This window comes from Haliotis cracherodii, unplaced genomic scaffold (genome assembly GCF_022045235.1).
Source record: "Haliotis cracherodii isolate W230 unplaced genomic scaffold, xgHalCrac1.p SCAF_19, whole genome shotgun sequence".
NCBI lineage: Eukaryota > Metazoa > Mollusca > Gastropoda > Lepetellida > Haliotidae > Haliotis > Haliotis cracherodii.
The window spans coordinates 19764260-19788037 of NW_027266274.1; the positions used below are offsets into that span (position 1 = coordinate 19764260).

The 23778-nt window shown below is 41.3% G+C and overlaps 1 protein-coding gene across 1 annotated transcript in view; it reads left to right on the top strand.

Moving 5' to 3' along the window:
• Positions 1-380: 380 nt before the first annotated feature.
• The window catches only part of LOC139466643 (uncharacterized), a 38080-nt gene continuing 14682 nt past the window's right edge, over positions 381-23778 (top strand). Inside the window, exons 1-2 of the mRNA XM_071248227.1 lie at positions 381-498; positions 3457-5252. Of these exons, the coding sequence (XP_071104328.1) occupies positions 381-498; positions 3457-5252 (1914 nt within the window). The remainder of the gene's footprint in view (positions 499-3456; positions 5253-23778) is intronic.

Consider the following 23778-nt stretch of genomic DNA (forward strand, 5'->3'; position numbering starts at 1 on the left):
GAAATGAGCATGTTTTAAAGAAAAATATAAAAAGTTATAAAATAAAATAAAACGGAGCCATGAGACTTGCTTCATCTTAAGATACTGCAGTTATTTAGACTTGCTAAATATATAGACTTCCATGGGCTGCATTGGATATATTTGTTTCAGGGCCTGTATGACTAGGCTACTTGTTACATTTGCTGTTAGTTGGAGTTGCTGTGGTTGCTGTAGCAACACATGAAGACGTCACGTCATGCCAAGTATGGACTAATTAGTTCCTCCTCACTTAATTGTAAAAAGTAAGTTATATTTAATGTATTTAAACTATTCATGTCGCCTTCAAAAATTTAATGCTCTATCAAGACCGCTGCTACTGACTGTAACCCGCTGTTCGTGTCATGAGATCTCTGCTGCACCTCGTCGGGTTGAGCAAGACGCACTACACGCAGTACAAGGGAGAAGATACGAGAACTCCACCAGACTCCTGCTGTAACCCTATACCAGCGTGTGGAGATGGTACGGTCTTCACGGTGTGCTGAATGCATTAACACACTGTTTCCAGAACCTACTCGACTTCAGCCCCGGTTGTAACCATCGCAATCTAGCAAGGCGTTCTCAGAGTAAAATATGCACAGTTCGCAATTTCCTTCGAAAAAGTGAAGATCACTCAGAAAAATGTATTTAAAACGGCATGTCTTGATGGTTTTCCGAAAATCTATTCGTTCCTTTAATACACTGATAACAGCGGCGTTGCGTCTCCTGGACTAGTAGTTACACAGTGCATGCTTCCTAATGGTTGTGAGCGGATGGTAATCTACACTGGGCTCTTGTCTAGTGATATTAATAAATACTGCGCATACCACGCGCGAGAAACCAGTCTGACAAGGTAATCAGTCGTTATGCATCAGGTTCCGCTGAGAGATGCTGAGAGGGAGAAAGTTCCAGAAGATGACGAGTTGCCCGGGGCAAAGATGAAAGGGAATATGTTATATGTTCGTCGTCAATATATTTGATACACAAGGCAGGACTCCGGCATGCAGGCCTAATGAGGGCATGGGCCCACCCCACCCCACCCAAAAGCACAACAAAAACAAATAAAAAACAAACGACAAAATAAGAAATTAAGAAAAGGAAAAAGAAAAGAAGGAAAGAAATTAAACCAAAACTAAAAACCAAAACAAGAAACAAAAAACAGACGAAAAGAAAAAAACAAAAACAAAACCCAACAAAACGAAAGAATAAACAAACAACAGTATACATTGCTACTAAACTTCCAGGGGAAAACAATACACACTTGATAATTAGATTTGGCCGCAAAATTACACACTTTATTAATACGTTAGGGGCCTAGAAACAATCGCCGAAACATTGCAAACTTAGGTCCAAAACACAAATCATACCGTATCAAATACATCACCATTTCTTGATTGTTTTATTTGTAACCACCAATAAACATGTGTGCATACTTCCGTTAGAACTACGTGGAATACTGTGTCTCAGTCACACCCTGGCTGTCCTAGAGTGGCATCTTACCCGGACAGGGCAGGTTTCCTTTCTCAGCTTGTAGGAGATAGCTATTCATTTCAAATCAAAACGCACGGCGCTGTGTCATAACTGAAGCTACAGGATGAGTGGATGTTGAATTACGCCGCAGTGAGAAATATTCCCGCTGCATCCTGAATAATGAACCAGTAGTTGATAACATGAGCAGAAATCCACGATGTCTGGGAACAATGACACATACGATGAGCCATTGTAATCATCCGATACCCATCTCATCTTTGTCGTCTGTACGATGAAGATGTAATACTATTCCGGGACAGGCTCCCTCGTTTAGTCAGATTTCCATGCAGACCAAACAGACTCCATTCTCTCTCTCCCCCCCCCACCCTTCTCCATCTCTCCATCTATTACGCTTTCAATCTGAGGTTGCCTTGAGATCACATTCATCCTCGTATCACCTCGTGAAGCTGCCCCATAACGTGAAGCTTTACTTGTAAATGTAAAGAACAGACTTGCTTTCTTTAGCTCATTAAGAGGCACACGAATGGATGACTTGGCAGAGATTCAACATTTGAAAGCCTGCCACCCCGGGCACCATCCCCCCCACAGAGCTGTTTCCCAGTCAACGTAAGGATTTTGTTGCCGCGGAAAATGAGACTCATTCATCATCGAGCACAGTGGAGATTTTATAACGCTTTGAGTGAATGATAGAAGCGGCCCTTAAATATAAATAGAATTTTAAACATGCAAAACTGAAAATAGAAACTATTCAGATTGCTAGTTAAAGTCTCATCACAACAATGCTTGTTTGACACTGCAGTGAACTGAACACAATCGCTACTACTATTTCACTTTTTGTCTCATCTATTTTTATTCTAAAAAGCAGCAAATTGTATTCTGATATATTTGTATGTCCTCTGAATTGTCCATCTATCTGTATATACTCTTTCATTTCTTGCTTGACAAGGTTAAACAAATATAAACATCGATTGTCATATCGATTGATTATTATGTTGCACAAAAAGAACATGTTTATCTTGGTACGACTGCACTGAGTCTCCAAGGCCACACACACTGTACTATATAAGTACACTATCACAGATCACTGCATGTCTTGCACATGTATCCGGGTAATTTGACACAAACAAGTCTCAGTCGTTCTTCCAAATTCAAATCGCCATTTTCTTCACGTCCAAGGAGTATTGTTATCTTCCTCTAATATAATATTATTCAGAATGTAGGCCTCTCAGCCCATACGTCTCAGCACAAGCAGTTTATGTGATAAATAATAATACATTATCGTATGCTATTACATATGCGTAATAGCAAAGTACAACATACTGCTACTCTGCCAGCAGCTACCTCATCCGAGTGATTACATTACATAATGTTTAAATTTATAGATACATTTACATATTCAAGTGGCTTAAAGTGACATGCTGTGTTTGTAACATCACACAGCCTTCCCCTGTACTCTCCTACATCAAACAACCTTCCCCTGTACCCTCCTACATCAAACAACCTTTCACTGTACCCTCCTACATCACACAGCCTTCCCCTGTATTCTGCTACATCACACAACCTTCCCCTGTGTTCTCCTACATCACACAACCTTTCACTGTACCCTCCTACATCACACAACCTTTCACTGTACCCTCCTACATCACACAGCCTTCCCCTGTGTTCTCCTACATCACAAAGCCTTCCCCTGTGTTCTCCTTCATCACACAGCCTTCCCCTGTACCCTCCTAGATCACACAGCCTTCCCCTGTGTTCTCCTTCATCACACAACGTTCCCCTGTATTCTCCTACATCACACAACCTTCCCCTATGTTCTCCTACATCACACAACCTTCCCCTGTATTCTCCTACATCACACAACCTTCCCCTGTGTTCTCCTACATCACACAGCCTTCCCCTGTGTTCCCCTTCATCACACAACCTTCCCCTGTGTTCTCCTACATCACACAGCCTTCCCCTGTACCCTACTGCATCACACAGCCTTCTCCTGTGCCCTCCTACATCACACAGCCTTCCCACTACCCTACTACATCACACAACCTTCCCCTGTATTCTCCTACATCACACAACCTTCCCCTGTGTTCTCCTACATCACACAGCCTTCCCCTGTGTTCCCCTTCATCACACAACCTTCCCCTGTGTTTTCCTACATCACACAGCCTTCCCCTGTACCCTACTACATCAAACAACCTTCACCTGTACCCTCCTACATCACACAGCCTTCCCCTGTACCCTCCTACATCACACAACCTTCAACTGTACCCTCCTACATCACACAACCTTCACCTGTACCCTCCTACATCACACAGCCTTCCCCTGTACCCTACTACATCACACAACCTTTCACTGTACCCTCCTTCATCACACAACCTTCCCTTGTACCCTACTACATCACACAGCCTTCACCTGTACTCTCCTACATCACACAACCTTCCCCTGTGTTCTCCTACATCACACAACCTTCCCCTGTACCCTCCTACATCACACAGCCTTCCCCTGTACCCTCCTACATCACACAACCTTCCCCTGTATTCTCCTACATCACACAGCCTTCCCCTGTACCCTCCTACATCACACAACCTTCCCCTGTGTTCTCCTCCATCACACAACCTTCCCCTGTACCCTCCTACATCACACAGCCTTCTCCTGTACCCTCCTACATCACACAACCTTCCCCTGTGTTCTCCTACATCACACAACCTTCCCCTGTACCCTCCTACATCACACAGCCTTCCCCTGTACCCTCCTACATCACACAACCTTCCCCTGTACCCTTCTACATCACACAGCCTTCCCCTGTACCCTCCTACATCACACAACCTTCCCCTGTGTTCTCCTCCATCACACAACCTTCCCCTGTACCCTCCTACATCACACAGCCTTCTCCTGTACCCTCCTTCATCACACAGCCTTCCCCTGTACCCTCCTACATCACACAGCCTTCCCCTGTACCCTCCTACATCACACATCCTTCCCCTGTACCCTCCTACATCACACAACCTTCCCCTGTGTTCTCCTACATCACACAGCCTTCCCCTGTGTTCTCCTACATCACACAGCCTTCCCCTGTGTTCTCCTACATCACAAAGCCTTCCCCTGTGTTCCTCTACATCACACAACCTTCCCCTGTTTTCTCCTTCATCACACAGCCTTCCCATGTACCCTCCTTCATCACACAACCTTCCCCTGTTCTCTCCATCACACAACCTTCCCCTGTACCCTCCTACATCACACAGCCTTCCCCTGTACCCTCCTTCATCACACAACCTTCCCTTGTGTTCTCCTACATCACACAACCTTCCCCTGTACGCTCCTTCATCACACAACCTTCCCCTGTTCTCTCCATCACACAACCTTCCCCTGTACCCTCCGTCTTCACACAACCTTCCCCTGTTCTCTCCATCACACAACCTTACCCTGTACCCTCCTTCATCACACAGCCTTCTCGAGTTCTCTCCATCACACAACCTTCCCCTGTACCCTCCGTCTTCACACAACATTCCCCTGTGTTCTCCTACATCACACAACCTTCCCCTGTAACCTCCTACATCACACAACCTTCCCCTGTGTTCTCCTACATCACACAACCTTCCCCTGTGTCCTCCTACATCACACAACCTTCCCCTGTACCCTCCTCCATCACACAACCTTCCCCTGTACCCTCCTCCATCACACAATCTTCCCCTGTACCCTCCTACATCACACAGCCTTCCCCTGTAGCCTCCTACATCACACAGCCTTCCCTTGTACCCATACATCACACAACCTTCCCCTGTACCCTCCTACTTCACACAACCTTCCCCTGTACCCTCCTACATCACACAACCTTCCCCTGTACCCTCCTACATCACACAACCTTCCCCTGTACCCTCCTACATCACACAACCTTCCCCTGTACCCTCCTACATTACACAACCTTCACCTGTTCTCTCCATCACACAACTTTCACCTGTAAAGTCTGTCGCCCGAGCACTATTCCCCCCACCACTGTATATTTCCTACATTGTTTTTTTTAAATGATTCATATATGATCGGTCGGATCAGTTTAATATCATTACATAAACCAAAACGAAACGAAACGAAACGAAATTACACGCCTATATATAATAATTACTGTCCATAATATTCCGAAAACATTCCCCAATAGATGACGTCCCGGCTAATTGAGTGAAGTGACTTGGGGTTTGTGAAGCAGATTTCACTCACTGTTCTATCGACGATGTTATTGAAATATCTTGATATTGATTAAGTTCATGGACAACCTCTCTGAAAAGGGTAATCTTGTTTAGAATTTGTGTTCAAATTGACCTTACATTGAATATATAATAAATTTGTAGACAATGTAAAATTAAGACACACATGTCATCCATGCCTAGAGTGGTTTGCTATATTATATGTTTGATGACGTATCTTGGCGGGGAGCCATGGCGGTCACATTGACGAGGTGTCAAAGGGCCAACCGAGGGCTTGAGGTTGTATTACATGGCAACGAATAACCGCCTAGAGTGTACTGTCGGTGTAACACAACAGTCAGAAATAAAACCATGACTTTGTTCCATATCATATACGATTGCAGGCCTTATCACGTGACCTGAGGCATACCATTTCCCCTATGTTGAACGCTTGCTCCTGAAAGAACAGCTCTGCAGTCGTAAATGATATGAAACAACGTTTTGACCAGACGTCTGAATACTAAATGATATTACTATGTACGAACAATACAATCTTCAAACAGGAAGGCTGTTGCTTGACAACGGTGTAAGGATCTTTACCGAAACGTCGCCGTTACAGAAGTTGTTCTCCATGCGTTGTCTCTACTTTGTGATACTTCGGGAGTTGTTTTCAAAATATACGGATGCAGGGAGCCAAGATTTTGATACGTTGACACGCTACTCATCTACTTAAACATGGACTCAAAACGTGGCTATGAGAGTGTAATTGTGGACAAGGTCGTCGACCGCCACTCGTTAACGTGTTAGTCATTCATGTATTTGTTTCAGATGACAACACAGGACATGGCTCTTTCTTTCTTTAAAAATACATTAATCAAACTTTCATGTTAGCTAGCATACTTTCTTTCTAAGCCTGACTATAATAAACCTATCGTTAAAGTACCAGATCAGTTCAAACAGACATTCATTAAAACATTATTTCACGTTTTGGGTCCATGTTTTTAGTAGATGATGAGCTCCTCATCTACTCGTCATCTACTAAAAACATTCCCTTGTACGCTCCTACATTACACAGCCTTCCCCTGTTCTCTCCATCACACAACGTTCCCTTGTACCCTCCTACATTACACAGCCTTCCCCTGTTCTCTCCATCACACAACGTTCCCTTGTACCCTCCTACATTACACAGCCTTCCCCTGTTCTCTCCATCACACAACCTTCCCCTGTACCCTCCTACATTACACAGCCTTCCCCTGTACGCTCCTACATTACACAGCCTTCCCCTGTTCTCTCCATCACACAACCTTCCCCTGTACCCTCCTACATTACACAACCTTCCCCTGTTCTCTCCATCACACAACTTTCACCTGTAAAGTCTGTCGCCCGAGCACTATTCCCCCCACCAATGTATATTTCCTACATTGTTTTTTTTAAATGATTCATATGTGATCGGTCGGATCCGTTTAATATCATTACCTAAACGAAACGAAACGAAAATACACGCCTATATATAATAATTACTGTCCATAATATTCCGAAACATTCCCCAATAGATGACGTTCCGGCTAATTGAGTGAAGTGACTGGGGGTTTGTGAAGCAGATTTCTCCGACTGTTCTAACGACGATGTTATTGAAATACCTTGAAATTGATTAAGTTCATGGACAACCTCTCTGAAAGGGGTAATCTCGTTTAGAATTTGTGTTTAAATTGACCTTATATTGTATTTGAATATCTATTAAATTTGTAGACAGTGTAACATTAAGACACATATGTCATCCATGCCTAGGGTGGTTTGCTATATCATATGTTTGATGACGTATCTTGGTGGGGAGCCATGGCGGTCACATTGACGAGGTGTTAAGGGGCCAACCGAGGGCTTCAGGTTGTATGACATGGCAACGGTTAACCGCATAGAGTGTACTGTCGGTGTAACACAACAGTCAGTCAACAGTCAGTCAAACACAACAGTCAGAAATAAAACCATGACTTTGTTCCATATCATATACGATTGCAGGCCTTATCACGTGACCTGAGGCATACCATTTCCCCTAGGTTGAACGCTTGCTCCTGAAAGAACAGCTCTGCAATCGTAAATGATATGAAACAAGGTTTTGACCAGACGTCTGAATACTAAATGATATTACTATATACAAACAATACAATCTTCAAACAGAAAGGCTGTTGCTTGACAACGGTGTAAGGATCTGTACCGAAACTTCGCCGTTACAGAAGTTGTTTTCCATGCGTTGTCTCTACTTTGTGATACTTCGGGAGTTGTTTTCAAAATATACGGATGCAGGGAGCCAAGATTTTGATACGTTGACACGCTACTCATCTACTAAAAACATGGACTCAAAACGTGAAATGATGTTTTAATGAATGTATGTTTGAACTGACCTGGTACTTTAACGATTAGTTTAAATATAGTCAGGGTTAGAAGGAAAGTATGCTAACATGAAAGTTTGATTAATGTATTTGTACAGAATCAGCGAACCATGTCCCATGCAGTCATCTGAAACAACTACAGTAATGACTAACACGTTAATGAGTGGCGGCGCTCAGGGGTCTGGTTTCTTTGTTTATTGTTTATAGTTGCGCTCGGGGAGGCCGGGTAGCCTAGTGGTTAAAGCGTTCGCTCGTCACGCCGATTCTCGACATGGGTACAATGTGTAAAGCCCATTTCTTGTGTCCCCGCCGTGATATTGCTGGAATATCGGTAAAAGCGGCATAAAACCATACTCACTCACTCACTCACTCACTATAGTTGCGCTCTGCAATACTATAGCATTGGTCTTCAACAAACCATGTTCGTCGTAAGTGGCGACTAACGGGATTGGATGGGTGAGTGAGTGAGTGAGTGAGCTAATCACGAGGTAAACATCCCCGGGGAAGCTATATTTACAGAAAAATATTTGATATAATAAAGAAAAAAGAAATGTATTTGAATTCCCGTTACAAAATACAGAATTGCAGTCTCTTTGTTATTCCAATAAGTTTACATGTGACAATATAATTTGGGCAGAAATGGATATGTTTAATACATTCACTTATGATGTAAGAGTATACATAAAAATGACATAACCCTTTCCATTTTCATAAGAATCGATTGTCGATTGTACGATTGCGACATTAAAGCATGTGTTTATGAATCACTTTCGAAATGGCGATGCTACCAGGTGAGCGTATTTAGTCTTAACTGAGGCACCAGTCACAAACACACGCAAAGGCACGTCAAATGCCCTTTGGCAAGGCAATATATCTCTCTTTGTACGGATATTTACGGAGCGTTGGAATCAAGTACAAACGAGGAATGGACATGTCAGGCTTCAGAGTACAAAAACACGGGAACAGATGGTACAAGCCCAAATAAGGAATTGCATGAGACATGATTGTTGTCACTGATGCTTCAAATGTGGATATGTTCTTCACATGCCTTACAAAATAAACGTTTTGAAAGAAGTTGCATGACGCTCTTTGAAGTCTTCGTAGAAAGAGCAGGCTTGAAAATAAAGATGTAACTATATCTATGGTCATCAAGTTCAGTAACAAATGTCCCTTGGATCAAGAAATGACATTTCCCCTTACGTTTGTCATGTAGTATAGCGAGGTACACAGTTGACAAATCAAATGTTAGGACATAATTTGGTTCTTTTCTGAGATTATAAAAATGAAAGTGTGTAGAGTGTTTAAGTATCCACACTATTTCAACGGTTCCACTTCTCAAAACTCAAAACTTTCTGTTCTTTATGGAGAAAGTATTTCGTTGATTGTTTAAATGATTTATGGTTAATCTCAGAGACAGGGGCTGATACATGGTGTGGGGCAAGAACAGATCTCTCTTTGTGCGGATGTTTCAGGAGCTTTGGAATCCAGTACAAAAGAATATGTCTTCAGGTTTTAGGATCAAGACAAAGGTTGATTTCTGACTCAGCTTCTCCCTGAAACATGCCTTTGTGAAGTTGATATGAAAGCTGCTATTACTGTCTTGAAATTGTCTGGTGGGAAACGGTGGCAGACGCCTTTTGGAAGTATTCGCTAGTTCAAATTGTAGGTCAAATTTAGCAGATCTTTTTTAAGTGTGATAAGTTTGGTTTTTACTGTTTTGATAATAGTACCTAATCTGATAATCTAATATTTGATAATGATACATAAACACCTGGTATCATAACTATTTGATAATGATACATAAAAACCTGGTATCATCACTATTTCATAATGACACATAAAAACCTGGTATCAGCACTATTTGATAATGACACATAAAAACCTGGTATCATCACTTTTTGATAATGACACATAAAAACCTGGTATCATCACTATTTGATAATGATACATACTGAACCAGTTGACTAGCCTTAGCATGTGACGGGTGCCATTTGTGGGGCAAGATACATTTAACATTTCACGAACACCAGGTATCATCACTATTTGATACATAATCAAGTGCTCTAGATATAGAGATTTCGCATGAATATGGAAATGTTTTTTTCACTTTTATTTACTATTCCCCGGGTAACAAAGTAAGCACACTATTAACATTACAGTTTGTTGTTTCTCTAAACAATGTTGCTTAAATTTCTCACCCAATCATGGACACTGGTATGAACTGAAACCGTTTAAACTATTTAGGACTTAACCTCAGGAAGGAAAGTTTTTAAATTAATGATGAACTCTTAAAGAAGGTACTAGTCTTCAATGATTGGTCAACAAATACAGAAATATGCGCAACTGAAAAATAGAAATGCAACAGAAATAGAAAGTTAAAAAAAATAAAATTAATACAGTCTCTTGACCATTGTCAGCGTCATCATGGAATGGTCACCATGGATGGAGGTTGTCAAACATGAACATATACCAACGCGGGTCAATAGGCCCGATTTTGTTGACAATGAGATACTAGTTGAAGAACATATTGTTTATGCCTATGTGGCATATATTAGATGCCCTTTCGAAACCGGAAAAAATGGACAACGAAGTTTAAAATAACGCTGAAAAGTGCAGGATTGAAGGTGATGGAAAGGGATACCCTGGAATATAACACACGCCTGAACGCAACCAGTGGTTTAGAGCCTGTATGTGCAATACATGACAAGTTACATGGAAGAAAGGTACAACATGCTTCATTATACATGTAACTGAACTGAACTCTGGGAAGTCGGTAATGGAGGCTTTTTAAAAAATATTTTTACCTTTTACTTTCTGCGCGACCCCCCAATAATGACGCACAGTATATATAATAAACATGGACGTAATTGAGCGAGCCAGCAAGCCGTCCGAGTTAATGATCCAACTAATAACTTGGCAAGTTAATGGAAAAATTCTCAACAGAACTTAGGACATTGGCCGGTATTACCCAGCGAACCATGCTCTGAGGTGTGAACTGAAACAAAAAAGACCTAATTTACTGGAAGTACTTTTACACGCCAAGGACAGTAATTATTAACAGATTAGCGATAAGCTGATCCCGTATTAGCCATCGGCATAGTTTAAGTAGGAGGGTCTGTATAAGCTTCATAATCTTGGAAGAAAGAGACAAACAAACAAACAAACAAACAAACAAACAAACATCGTTCTGGGTGAGTAAGTCGGGGAAATGCCACTCAAAACTGAATCGTATAAAGGATCCTTCTTTTAGCAGATTTCTTGTGATTTATGTCTTCAACGTTTTATTGCTCCAGCATAAAATGAATAATAACGTCCGTTTTGTGCTTAAAATAATTATTTCAGATTCGTTGTTTTTCAAATTTAAGACCTGGGAAGGTTTGGATGAAAACGGAAATCCGAATGATATGGACTTTCTGATACTATGATTCGGGAGGTAGACAATCAAAATACAGTTTAAAGGGGCACTGATCTAATTCCCCTGGACTGGTTGTTGCCTTTGTTATTGCTTTTCCCTCGTGAGTACCCGGATGTGGAGCAGAAGAAACATGGCGAACTCATGTGTTCAAACAGGCGTGTCAGGAACCAGGTCTGTTAGAACTAACATTGTGTTGATGTCATCATTATTCCAGGTGAACAGAGTGTACTGACCTACCTCTCGTCCAGTTGGTTCATGCATTGAGTTTTGTCAAGAGGGAGATCTGTCTCCCGGGGATATTTGGTTCGTTTACAACGACAAAGACACCGTGCTACTTAGCTACTACTCTATTTATAGTATGACTCTATATTATCGCGGTATCGGTAAATCTCGACTGTTTACTTATGCCAAACTAAGGACAATATTTCATCGCATGGTCGAATGCAGGAGAGGTTGCGTTTTGTCACGGCTACAAGAGTATGTTTTTATGATCGTTTCTGGAATGTTTTTGAAGTGGTATTACCCCTACATCCATTCAAAATTGATTAGAAAAGAATCCATTTGTTTAGACGAAGTCCTTTGACCCAACTTAGGTCGTATGCATACTGAATATGCATAATCCAAAAGAGAAAGTGATGTAAACAACATAATCCACACTATCACACCACAAAATAGCCATACCGCAATAATTTCGAGTTGCCTGCCCGTGCGTCGCTATTGACAAGTACTTTGTTTACCGACCTCGGTAAAGAAAATCAATATCGATCAGTCCTAATTGATGTGTCATAAAAGTGGAACAAAGAACAAGAAATTATTTTGCGTGTGACATATTTAATAAGTTTGTAAGCATTACGATCTATTATAACTTACCTATTGCGATATATAGCGTACCATCCTACCACGGTCTAGCATTAGGTTTTATATTTCGTCGTGGGTATAATAAAGTTGGGATACAGGAGGTACGAAGAGGTTGATGTAAAGATGATGAAGAGGATGCCATCTGTAACAGATGTAATACCCTTAAGATAAAAAACCCAAACTCATTGTATTTTTCGTTGTACAGAGTTGCGTCCATTGGGTATGCCAGAAACTTTTGGTTGTGGGTTCAAATTCCGGTTCACCCCAATTATATCTCTGTGTTTGTCAGCACCAAACCCGTGCTCGTTGGTGCACCGAAGTGGTAAATGTCTCAGACCTACATAACTTCGGCCTTTCCTCCCACATTAAGCTGACACGCCGTGATATAACTGGAATACTGTTAAAAGTGGCGTTAAGCCAACTCACTCACTCACTCTTACTAGTAGTATGACGCTTGGGAAGTGGCTAGCGCGTTCACTTATCTCGATGAAGATCTGGGTTCAGTTCTCAGGACATAATCTAAATATCATTATATCATTATTTGTGTGATATTCCCGGACTAATGCTGCAAGCGGCGTGAAACTCTCCTGACTCACTCACTCTTTAAGTTACAGACATGTTCGGAAGTGTTAAAACACCGTCACGTGGAAGATTTGCTCACAGTGCGTGAAACCCATTCTGGTTGTCTTCGTCGTGGAGAAGATGAGCTGAAGTGAAGATCCGTGTTAGAATTGGTCTTCAGCAATCCATGCTTGCCCCTCGTGAAGATTCGTGTCAATGTCTTCAGCAGCTCGTGCTTGTTCACCGTGAAGATCACTGGATTGCATGACCCAGACTCAAATTACACTTAACTGAAATATTGTGTGAAAAAGAAAGACAGAAAGAAACAAACATGGGGTTTAACGTCGCATCAAAGATTGTTGCACTTAAATAGCGATGTGCATGCACGTGTGTGTGTTTGTGTGTGTGTGTGTGTGTTTGTGTGTGTGTTTGTGTGTATGTGTGTGTGTGTGTGTGTGAGAACCGTCCACAGACAATTATGTTTCAGAATAGGCGCGTGAAGAGGCGAATCCATTGTATGCTCTGTTGAGTAGATGTCTCATGTATTAATGCTTGTGGTGACCTGAGCTGTGTACATTTGTGTAACCATTCGAGCCTTCTTCCACCTGTCAGAATTCCCCGAATTCAATCGTTTCTTTTTGTATACTCTTCAACAAGGGTAGGGATACTCAGAAATACTTTAAATGGTCAAAATTGTATGAGTGAGTGAGTATGGTTTTCCGCCGCGTTTTGCACTATTCCAGCAATATCACGGCGAGGGACACCAGAAATGGGCTTCACACATGTTGCTGTACCCATGTTGGGAATCGAACCCGGGCCTTTAACGAACGCTTAAACTACTAGGCTACATGACCGCCCCAAAAATTGTATGAGACATACGTTTCTAGCAATAGTTGTTTGATAATAATGAACGAATTGGGAACACATTTCAACTGGAAGTAAAGTATGACAGTAGATTTATGACCGGTTTGGAATGACGATAGGATTATGATTGGAAATTCCAGAGTTTCATTAACGTATTTCAGCTGTGCGTAATACCGCCACGATTTGTTAAACATTCACTTCTCTTGCAGCGCCTAGACATGGTCAGCCGACGCGGTTAGCGGCGTTTGACGTTGACGCACACGTCTCCCTTGTTACAGACGTGTTCAGGGGGGAAAAGGTCTGGGCTCATTGCTGGCCATGGCATTCTATGGATGCTGTGCTGCTGGGGGTGAACAATAACGATTCGTAGGAAAGGGCGTTGTCGTTCTGAAAGATGAAATGTAGAAACAGAAATGTTGTCTCGACAGTACTGTCCAGTGACTCTTTATTTCACAATATGGAGTGGGGTTTGTTGTCATAGTGATGGCACCCCGCACACAACCGAACCATCGTCAAATCTATGATGAGGTATTTGGTTGACATTGGCTTGGCGTTCATTTCGACGTCTCCAGGCGCGACCACGGAAGTGCAAAGGGAATCGGGACTCATCTGAAAACATGACACGTGACCAGCGACGTTTACCCCAGTTTCGACATTGTGTGCACAGCACTGACATGTGACCTTTGTTGATTACTTAGAAAGTCGAAAGACGATTACCGGTGCCCCCTTTGCTTATTTGCTTCATCACCTAAGAGATCCTACCAAAGAAAGGCGGCGAGGAATGCTGACTGCTTGAGTTCTACTACCTCATGACAATGCCTCTTCTCTCGAGTACAAAGACTGTTGTGCGACAATGTGGGTTCGAAGAGCTTCCTCACCCTCCATATTCGCCAGACCTGCTACCAAGTGATTTCCACCTTTTTCCTAAAATGAAAGAACACCTTCAAGGAAAGTGCTGTGACGACAACGATGACCTCTAAGCTGTCGTGAATGGATTTCACACTTGATATGAGTTACTATAAATTACTATATACAAACAATACAATCTTCAAACAGAAAGGCTGTTGCTTGACAACGGTGTAAGGATCTGTACCGAAACGTCGCCTTTACAGACATACATTCATTAACACATTATTTCACGTTTTGAGTCTATGTTTTTAGTAGATGAGGAGCTCCTCATCTACTCCTCATCTACTAAAAACATGGACTCAAAACGTGAAATAATGTTTTAATGAATGTATGTTTGAATTGATCTGGTACTTTAACGATTAGTTTAAATATAGTCAGGCTTAGAAAGAAAGTATGCTAGCTAACATGAAAGTTTGATTAATGTATTTGTACAGAATCAGCGAGCCATGTCCTGTGTTGTCATCTGAAACAAATACATGAATGACTAACACGTTAACGAGTGGCGGTCGACGACCTTTTCCACAAATACACTCTCATAGCCACCGCCGCAGTGTAAGTAGGGAAACCCTTATTGCCGGATTGACAAATATCTTACGTGGAGAGGTCGTATGAATGAAGACAGGACTGATTTACACGCACCAGCACCTGAAAGTTGAAATGAGTGAGTGAGTGAGTGAGTGAGTGAGTGAGTGAGCTTATCACGAGGTAAACACCCTGTCTAGAACACCTTGCCAGCAGTGAACATTGATCTTACCCGCTCACCGGCAAATTCAACAGTATGGTTAAACGGTTTAGTAATACTGGTTTATCAACTACATGAATTTATCATTTTATAGGAAAAAGCCTTATTTAAATTCCAAGACTAAATATGGAAAGAAGATATGACATGATGCAACAGTTATCAAACCGTGTTACCCTACAATAAAATAAAAGTCAAACGGTTAAAACAAACTAGCCTTCATGAACAATTATTGGATTATATTCCGACGCCACTAACCTGAAGTACACGCAGACGAACGTACGAAGACGCAAACAAACGTACGAAGACGAAGACAAAAAAGAAAAATATAGACAAAAGAAAAGTATTTGAATTCTTTCTCAATGATTGTCGGAGGGCATTTTGAGTAATGGTTACATTATACAAAGTTGCCGTCTTTTTGTTATTCCAATATATTTACATGTGACAACATAATTTGGACAGGAATGTATATGTTAAATACAGTCACTTATGATGTAAGAGTATACCTAAAAATGACAAAACCCTTTCCATTTTCATAAGAATCGATTGTCGATTGTACGATTCCGACATTAAAAGCATGTGTTTATGAATCACTTTCGAAATGGGGATGCTACCAGGTGAGCGTATTTAATCTTAACTGTGGCACCAGTCACAAACACACGCAAAGGCGCGTCAAATGTTCATTTGAAAAAACCCATGGGAACACAAGGCAACACATCTCTCTTTGTACGAATATCTATGGAGGGTTGTGACCAAGTACAAACGAGGAATGGACATGTCTTCAGGGTTCAGGGTACAAAAACGCGGGACAACATTGTACAAGCCCAAATAAGGAATTGCATGAAACATGTCTTACAAAATAAACGTTGTATGACGCTCTTTCAAATCTTCGTTGAAAGAGCAGGTTTGGAAAAGATATGTAACTATATCTGTGGTCACCAAGTTTAGTAACAAATGCCCCGGGGATCAAGGAATGACGTTTCCCCTTACGTTTGTCATACAGTTTAGCAGGGTACAAAGTTGACAAATCAAATGTTATGACATAATTGAACTTAGTTCTTTTCTGAGATTATAAAACTTCAAGTGTGTAGAGTGTTTCAGTATCCACATTTGTTCAACTGTTCCACTTCTCAAAACCTGTATTGAGCTTATATAGCGACGCGCATGCCCGTGTGTGTGTGTGTGTGTGTGTGTGTGTGTGTGTGTGTGTGTGTGTGTGTGTGTGTGTGTGTGTGTGTGTGTGTGTGTGTGTGTGTGTGTGTGTGTGTGTTTGTTTGTTAGTACTAGTCTGGACTAATGCCGATTTTAAAGTGCCAGCCCACTATTATAAAGATACCATACCACAGTTTAACATAAATACCCCACTCACACACAACATACTGACTGCGAGACTACCAGTCCTTGTTTAAGCCCCCCGTTATAATCCCAATCACAAGGCAACGGGACAAGTACCATATTTTTACATCGTTGGGTCTGACGTAGGGCCTGGGATCGAAACCCCGACCTTCCGCTCTCCGGGCGGACGCTCCACCACCAATTGATTATGATCAATTCATTTTTATCATGTGTTTAAAAGTGTCCCAGTCAGTTCCACACAATAACAATCCACTCTGTAACTTTCGTTGAACTGTGACACACCTGAACGAACCGATCGTATATCTCTATTGTATCATCGTCATGATGGAGAACCGGCCACAGACAATTGTGTTTCAGAATAGGCGCGTGAAGAGGCATCTCCATTGTATGCTCTGTATGCTTCCCCTGTTCTCTCCATCACACAACCTTCCCTTGTACCCTCCTACATCACACAACCTTCCCCTGTTCTCTCCTACATTACACAACCTTCCCCTGTTCTCTCCATCACACAGCCTTCCCCTGTTCTCTCCATCACACAACGTTCCCCTGTTCTCTCCATCACACAACCTTCCCCTGTTCTCCCCATCACACAACGTTCCCCTGTTCTCTCCATCACACAACCTTCCCCTGTGCCCTTCTACATTACACAGCCTTCCCCTTTTCTCTCCATCACACAACGTTCCCCTGTTCTCTCCATCACACAACCTTCCCCTGTGCCCTCCTACATTACACAACCTTCCCCTGTTCTCTCCATCACACAACGTTCCCCTGTTCTCTCCATCACACAACCTTCCCTTGTACCCTCCTACATTACACAACCTTCCCCTGTTCTCTCCATCACACAACCTTCCCCTGAACGCTCCTACATCACACAGCCTTCCCCTGTTCTCTCCATCACACTACCTTCCCCTGTACCCTCCATCACTCAACTTTCACCTGTAAAGTCTGTCGCCCGAGCACTATTCCCCCCACCACTGTATATTTCCTACATTGTTTTTTTTAAATGATTCATATATGATCGGTCGGATCCGTTTAATATCATTACATAAACGAAACGAAACGAAACGAAACGAAACGAAACGAAATTACACGCCTATATATAATAATTACTGTCCATAATATTCCGAAAACATTCCCCAATAGATGACGTTCCGGCTAATTGAGTGAAGTGACTTGGGGTTTGTGAAGCAGATTTCTCCCACTGTTCTAACGACGATGTTATTGAAATACCTTGAAATTGATTAAGTTCATGGACAACCTCTCTGAAAGGGGTAATCTCGTTTAGAATTTGTGTTTAAATTGACCTTATATTGTATTTGAATATATATTAAATTTGTAGACAGTGTAACATTAAGACACACATGTCATCCATGCCTAGGGTGGTTTGCTATATCATATGTTTGATGACGTATCTTGGTGGGGAGCCATGGCGGTCACATTGACGAGGTGTCAAGGGGCCAACCGAGGGCTTCAGGTTGTATAACATGGCAACGGTTAACCGCATAGAGTGTACTGTCGGTGTAACACAACAGTCAGTCAAACACAACAGTCAGAAATAAAACCACGACTTTGTTCCATATCATATACGATTGCAGGCCTTATCACGTGACCTGAGGCATACCATTTCCCCTATGTTGAACGCTTGCTCCTGAAAGAACAGCTCTGCAATCGTAAATGATATGAAACAAGGTTTTGACCAGACGTCTGAATACTAAATGATATTACTATATACAAACAATACAATCTTCAAACAGAAAGGCTGTTGCTTGACAACGGTGTAAGGATCTGTACCGAAACTTCGCCGTTACAGAAGTTGTTTTCCATGCGTTGTCTCTACTTTGTGATACTTCGGGAGTTGTTTTCAAAATATACGGATGCAGGGAGCCAAGATTTTGATACGTTGACACGCTACTCATCTACTAAAAACATGGACTCAAAACGTGAAATGATGTTTTAACGAATTTATGTTTGAACTGACCTGGTACTTTAACGATTAGTTTAAATATAGTCAGGGTTAGAAGGAAAGTATGCTAACATGAAAGTTTGATTAATGTATTTGTACAGAATCAGCGAGCCATGTCCTGTGCTCTCATTTGAAACAAATACATGAATGACTAACACGTTAACATGTGGCGGTGCTGAGGGGTCTGGTTTCTTTGTTTATTGTTTATAGTTGCGCTCGGGGAGGCCGGGTAGCCTAGTGGTTAAAGCGTTCACTCGTCACGCCGAAGAACCGGGTTCGATTCCCGACATGGGTACAATGTGCAAAGCCCATTTCTTGTGTCCCCGCCGTGATATTGCTGGAATATCGCTAAAAGCGGCGTAAAACCATACTCACTCACTCACTCACTCACTATAGTTGCGCTCTGCAATACTATAACATTGGTCTTCAGCAAACCATGTTCGTCGTAAGTGGCGACTAGCGGGATCGGATGGGTGAGTGAGTGAGTGAGTGAGTAAGAGCGAACGAATGAGAGAGCTCGCTTATCACGAGGTAAACATTTCCGGGGAAGCTATATTTACAGAAAAATATTTGATATAATAAAGAAAAAAGAAATGTACTTGAATTCTCGTTACAAAATACAGAATTGCAGTCTCTTTGTTATTCCAATATGTTTACATGTGACAATATAATTTGGGCAGAGTATACATAAAAATGACAAAACCCTTTCCATTTTCATAAGAATCGATTGTTGATTTACGATTCCGACATTAAAAGCATGTATTTATGAATCACTTTCGAAATGGTGATGCTACCAGGTGAGCGTATTTAGTCTTAACTGTGGTACCAGTCACAAACACACGCAAAGGCACGTCAAAAGTTCACTTGAAAAACCACGGGAACACAAGGCAATCGATCTCTCTTTGTACGGATATTTACGGAGCGTTGGAACCAAGTACAAACGAGGAATGGAATGTCTTCAGGCTTCAGAGTACAAAAACACGGGAACAGATGGCACAAGCCCAAATAAGGAATTGCATGAGACATGATTGTTGTCACTGATGCTTCAAATGTGGATATTTTCTTCACATGCCTTACAAAATAAACGTTTTGAAACAAGCTGCATGACGCTCTTTGAAATCTTCGTTGAAAGAGCAGGCTTGAAAATAAAGATGTAACTATATCTATGGTCAACAAGTTCAGTAACAAATGTCCCTTTGATCAAGAAATGACATTTCCCCTTACGTTTGTCAGTATAGCGGGGTACACAGTTGACAAACCAAATGTTAGGACATAATTGAATTTGGTTCTTTTTTGAGATTATAAAAATTAAAGTGTGTAGAGTGTTTCGGTATCCGCACTATTTCAACGGTGCCACTTCTCAAAACTCAAAACTTTCTGTTCTTTATGGAGAAAGTATTTCGTTGATTGTTTAAATGATTTATGGTTAATCTCAGAGACAGGGGCTGATACATGGTGTGGGGCAAGAACAGATCTCTCTTTGTGCGGATGTTTCAGGAGCTTTGGAATCCAGTACAAAAGAATATGTCTTCAGGTCTTAGAATCAAGACAAAGGTTGATTTCTGACTCAGCTTCTCCCTGAAACAGGCCTTTGTGAAGGTGATATGAAAGCTGATATTACTGTCTTGAAATTGTTGGATGGGAAACGGTGGCAGGCGCCTTTTGGAAGTATTCGCTAGTTCAAATTGTAGGTCAAATTTAGCAGATCTTTTTTAAGTGTGGTAAGTTTGGTTTTTACTGTTCTGATTATAGTACCTAATCTGATCGTCTTAGTGCCACAAACCAGAAATGCTATTAGTTTGAAGTGAATGTTCTGAATACTGAACCAGTTGACTTGCCTTAGCATGTGACGGGTGCCATTTGTGGGGCAAGATACACTCAACATTTCACAAACACCAGGTATCATCACTATTTGATACATAATCAAGTGCTCTAGATATAGAGATTTCGCATGAATATGGAAATGTTTTTTCACTTTTATTTACTATTCGCAGGGTAACAAAGTAAGCACAATATTAACATTACAGTTTGTTGTTTCTCTAAACAATGTTACTTAAATTTCTCACCCAATCATGGACACTGGTGTGAACTGAAACTGTTTAAACTATTTAGGACTTAACCTCAGGAAGGAAAGTTTTTAAATTAATGATGAACTCTTAAAGAAGGCACTAGGCTTCAATGATTGGTCAACAAATACAGTAATATGCGCAACTGAAAAATAGAAATGCAACATAAATAGAAAGTTAAAAAAAAATAAAAAAAATAAAATTAATACAGTCTCTTGACCATTGTCAGCGTCATCATGGAATGGTCACCATGGTATGTAGATTGTCAAACATGAACATATACCAACGCGGGTCAATAGTCCCGAGTTTGTTGACAATGTGATACTAGTTGAAGAACATGTTGTTTATGCCTATGTGGCATATATAAGATGCCCTTTCGAAACCGGAAAAAAATGGACAACGAAGTTTAAAAAACGCTGAAAAGTGCAGGATTGAAGGTGATGGAACGGAATACCCTGTAAAAGACACACCTAAACGCAACCAGTGGTTTAGAGCATGTATGTGCAATACATGACAAATAACATGGAAGAAAGGTACAACATGCTTCATTATAGATGTAACTGAACTGAACTCTGGGAAGTCGGTAATGCGGCTTTTAAAAAAATATTTTTACCTTTTACTTTCTGCGCGACCCCCCAATAATGACGCACAGTATATATAATAGACATGGACTTAATTGAGCGAGCCAGCAAGCCGTCCGAGTTAATGATCCAACTAATAACTTGGCAAGATAATGGAAAAATTCTCAACAGAACTTAGGACATTGGCCGGTATTACCCAGCGAACCATGCTCTGAGGAGTGAACTGAAACAAAAAAGACCTAATTTACTGGAAGTACTTTTACACGCCCAGGACAGTAATTATTAACAGGTTAGCGATACGCTGATCCCGTCTTAGCCATCGGCATAGTTTAAGTAGGAGGGTCTGTATAAGCTTCATAATCTTGGAAGAAAGAGACAAACAAACAAACAAACAAACAAACAAACATCGTTCTGGGTGAGTAAGTCGGGGAAATGCCACTCAAAACTGAATCGTATAAAGGAGATTTCTTGTGATTTATGTCTTCAACGTTTTATTGCTCCAGCATAAAATGAATAGTGACGTCCGTTTTGTGCTTAAAATAATGATTTCAGATTCGTTGTTTTTCAAATTTAAGACCTGGGAAGGTTTGGATGAAAACGGAAATCCGAATGATATGGACTTTCTGTGATTCGGGAGGTAGACAATCAAAATACAGTTTAAAGGGGCACTGATCTAATTCCCCTGGACTGGTTGTTGCCTTTGTTATTTCTTTTCCCTCGTGAGTACCCGGATGTGGAGCAGAAGAAACATGGCGAACTCATGTGTTCAAACAGGCGTGTCAGGAACCAGGTCTGTTAGAACTAACATTGTGTTGATGTCATCATTATTCCAGGTGAACAGAGTGTACTGACCTACCTCTCGTCCAGTTGGTTCATGCATTGAGTTTTGTCAAGAGGGAGATCTGTCTCCCGGGGATATTTGGTTCGTTTACAACGACAAAGACACCGTGCTACTTAGCTACTACTCTATTTATAGTATGACTCTATATCATCGCGGTATCGGTAAATCTCGACTGTTTACTTATGCCAAACTAAGGACAATATTTCATCGCATGATCGAATGCAGGAGAGGTTGCGTTTTGTCACGGCTACAAGAGTATGTTTTTATGATCGTTTCTGGAATGTTTTTGAAGTGGTATTACCCCTACCTCCATTCAAAATTGATTAGAAAAGAATCCATTTGTTTAGACGAAGTCCTTTGACCCAACTTAGGTCGTATGCATACTGAATATGCATAATCCAAAAGAGAAAGTGCTGTAAACAACATAATCCACACTATCACACCACAAAATAGACATACCGCAATAATTTCGAGTTGCCTGCCCGTGCGTCGCTATTGACAAGTACTTTGTTTACCGACCTCGGTAAAGAAAATCAATATCGATCAGTCCTAATTGATGTGTCATAAAAGTGGAACAAAGAACAAGAAATTATTTTGCGTGTGACATATTTAATAAGTTTGTAAGCATTACGATCTATTATAACTTACCTATTGCGATATATAGCGTACCATCCTACCACGGTCTAGCATTAGGTTTTACATTTCGTCGTGGGTATAATAAAGTTGGGATACAGGAGGTACGAAGAGGTTGATGTAAAGATGATGAAGAGGATGCCATCTGTAACAGATGTAATACCCTTAAGATAAAAAACCCAAACTCATTGTATTTTTCGTTGTACAGAGTTGCGTCCATTGGGTATGCCAGAAACTTTTGGTTGTGGGTTCAAATCCCGGTTCACCCCAATTATATCTCTGTGTTTGTCAGCACCAAACCCGTGCTCGTTGGTGCTTAACTGAAATATTGTGTGAAAAGGAAAGACAGAAAGAAACAAACATGGGATTTAACGTCGCGTCAAAGATTATAGCACTTAAATAGCGATGTGCATGCACATGTGTGTGTGTGTGTGTGTGTGTGTGTGTGTGTGTGTGTGTGTGTGTGTGTGTGTGTGTGTGTGATATCATAGTGCTAGTCAACTATTATAAAGATACCATACCCCGACCTTCCGCTCCCCTGCTCTACCACCAATTGATTATGATCAATTCATTTTCATCTTTTGTTTAAAATGTCTCCCAGTCAGTTCCACACAATAACAATCCATTCTGTAACCTTCGTTGAACTGTGACACACCTGAACGAACCTATCGTATATTTATATTGTATCATTGTCATGATGGAGAACCGTCCACAGACAATTATGTTTCAGAATAGGCGCGTGAAGAGGCGTCTCCATTGTATGCTCTGTTGAGTAGATGTCTCATGTATTAATGCTTTTGGTGACCTGAGCTGTGTACATTTGTGTAACCATTCGAGCCTTCTTCCACCTGTCAGAATTCAAAGCCCCGAATTCAATCGATTCTTTTTGTATACTCTTCAACAAGGGTAGGGATACTCAGAAATACT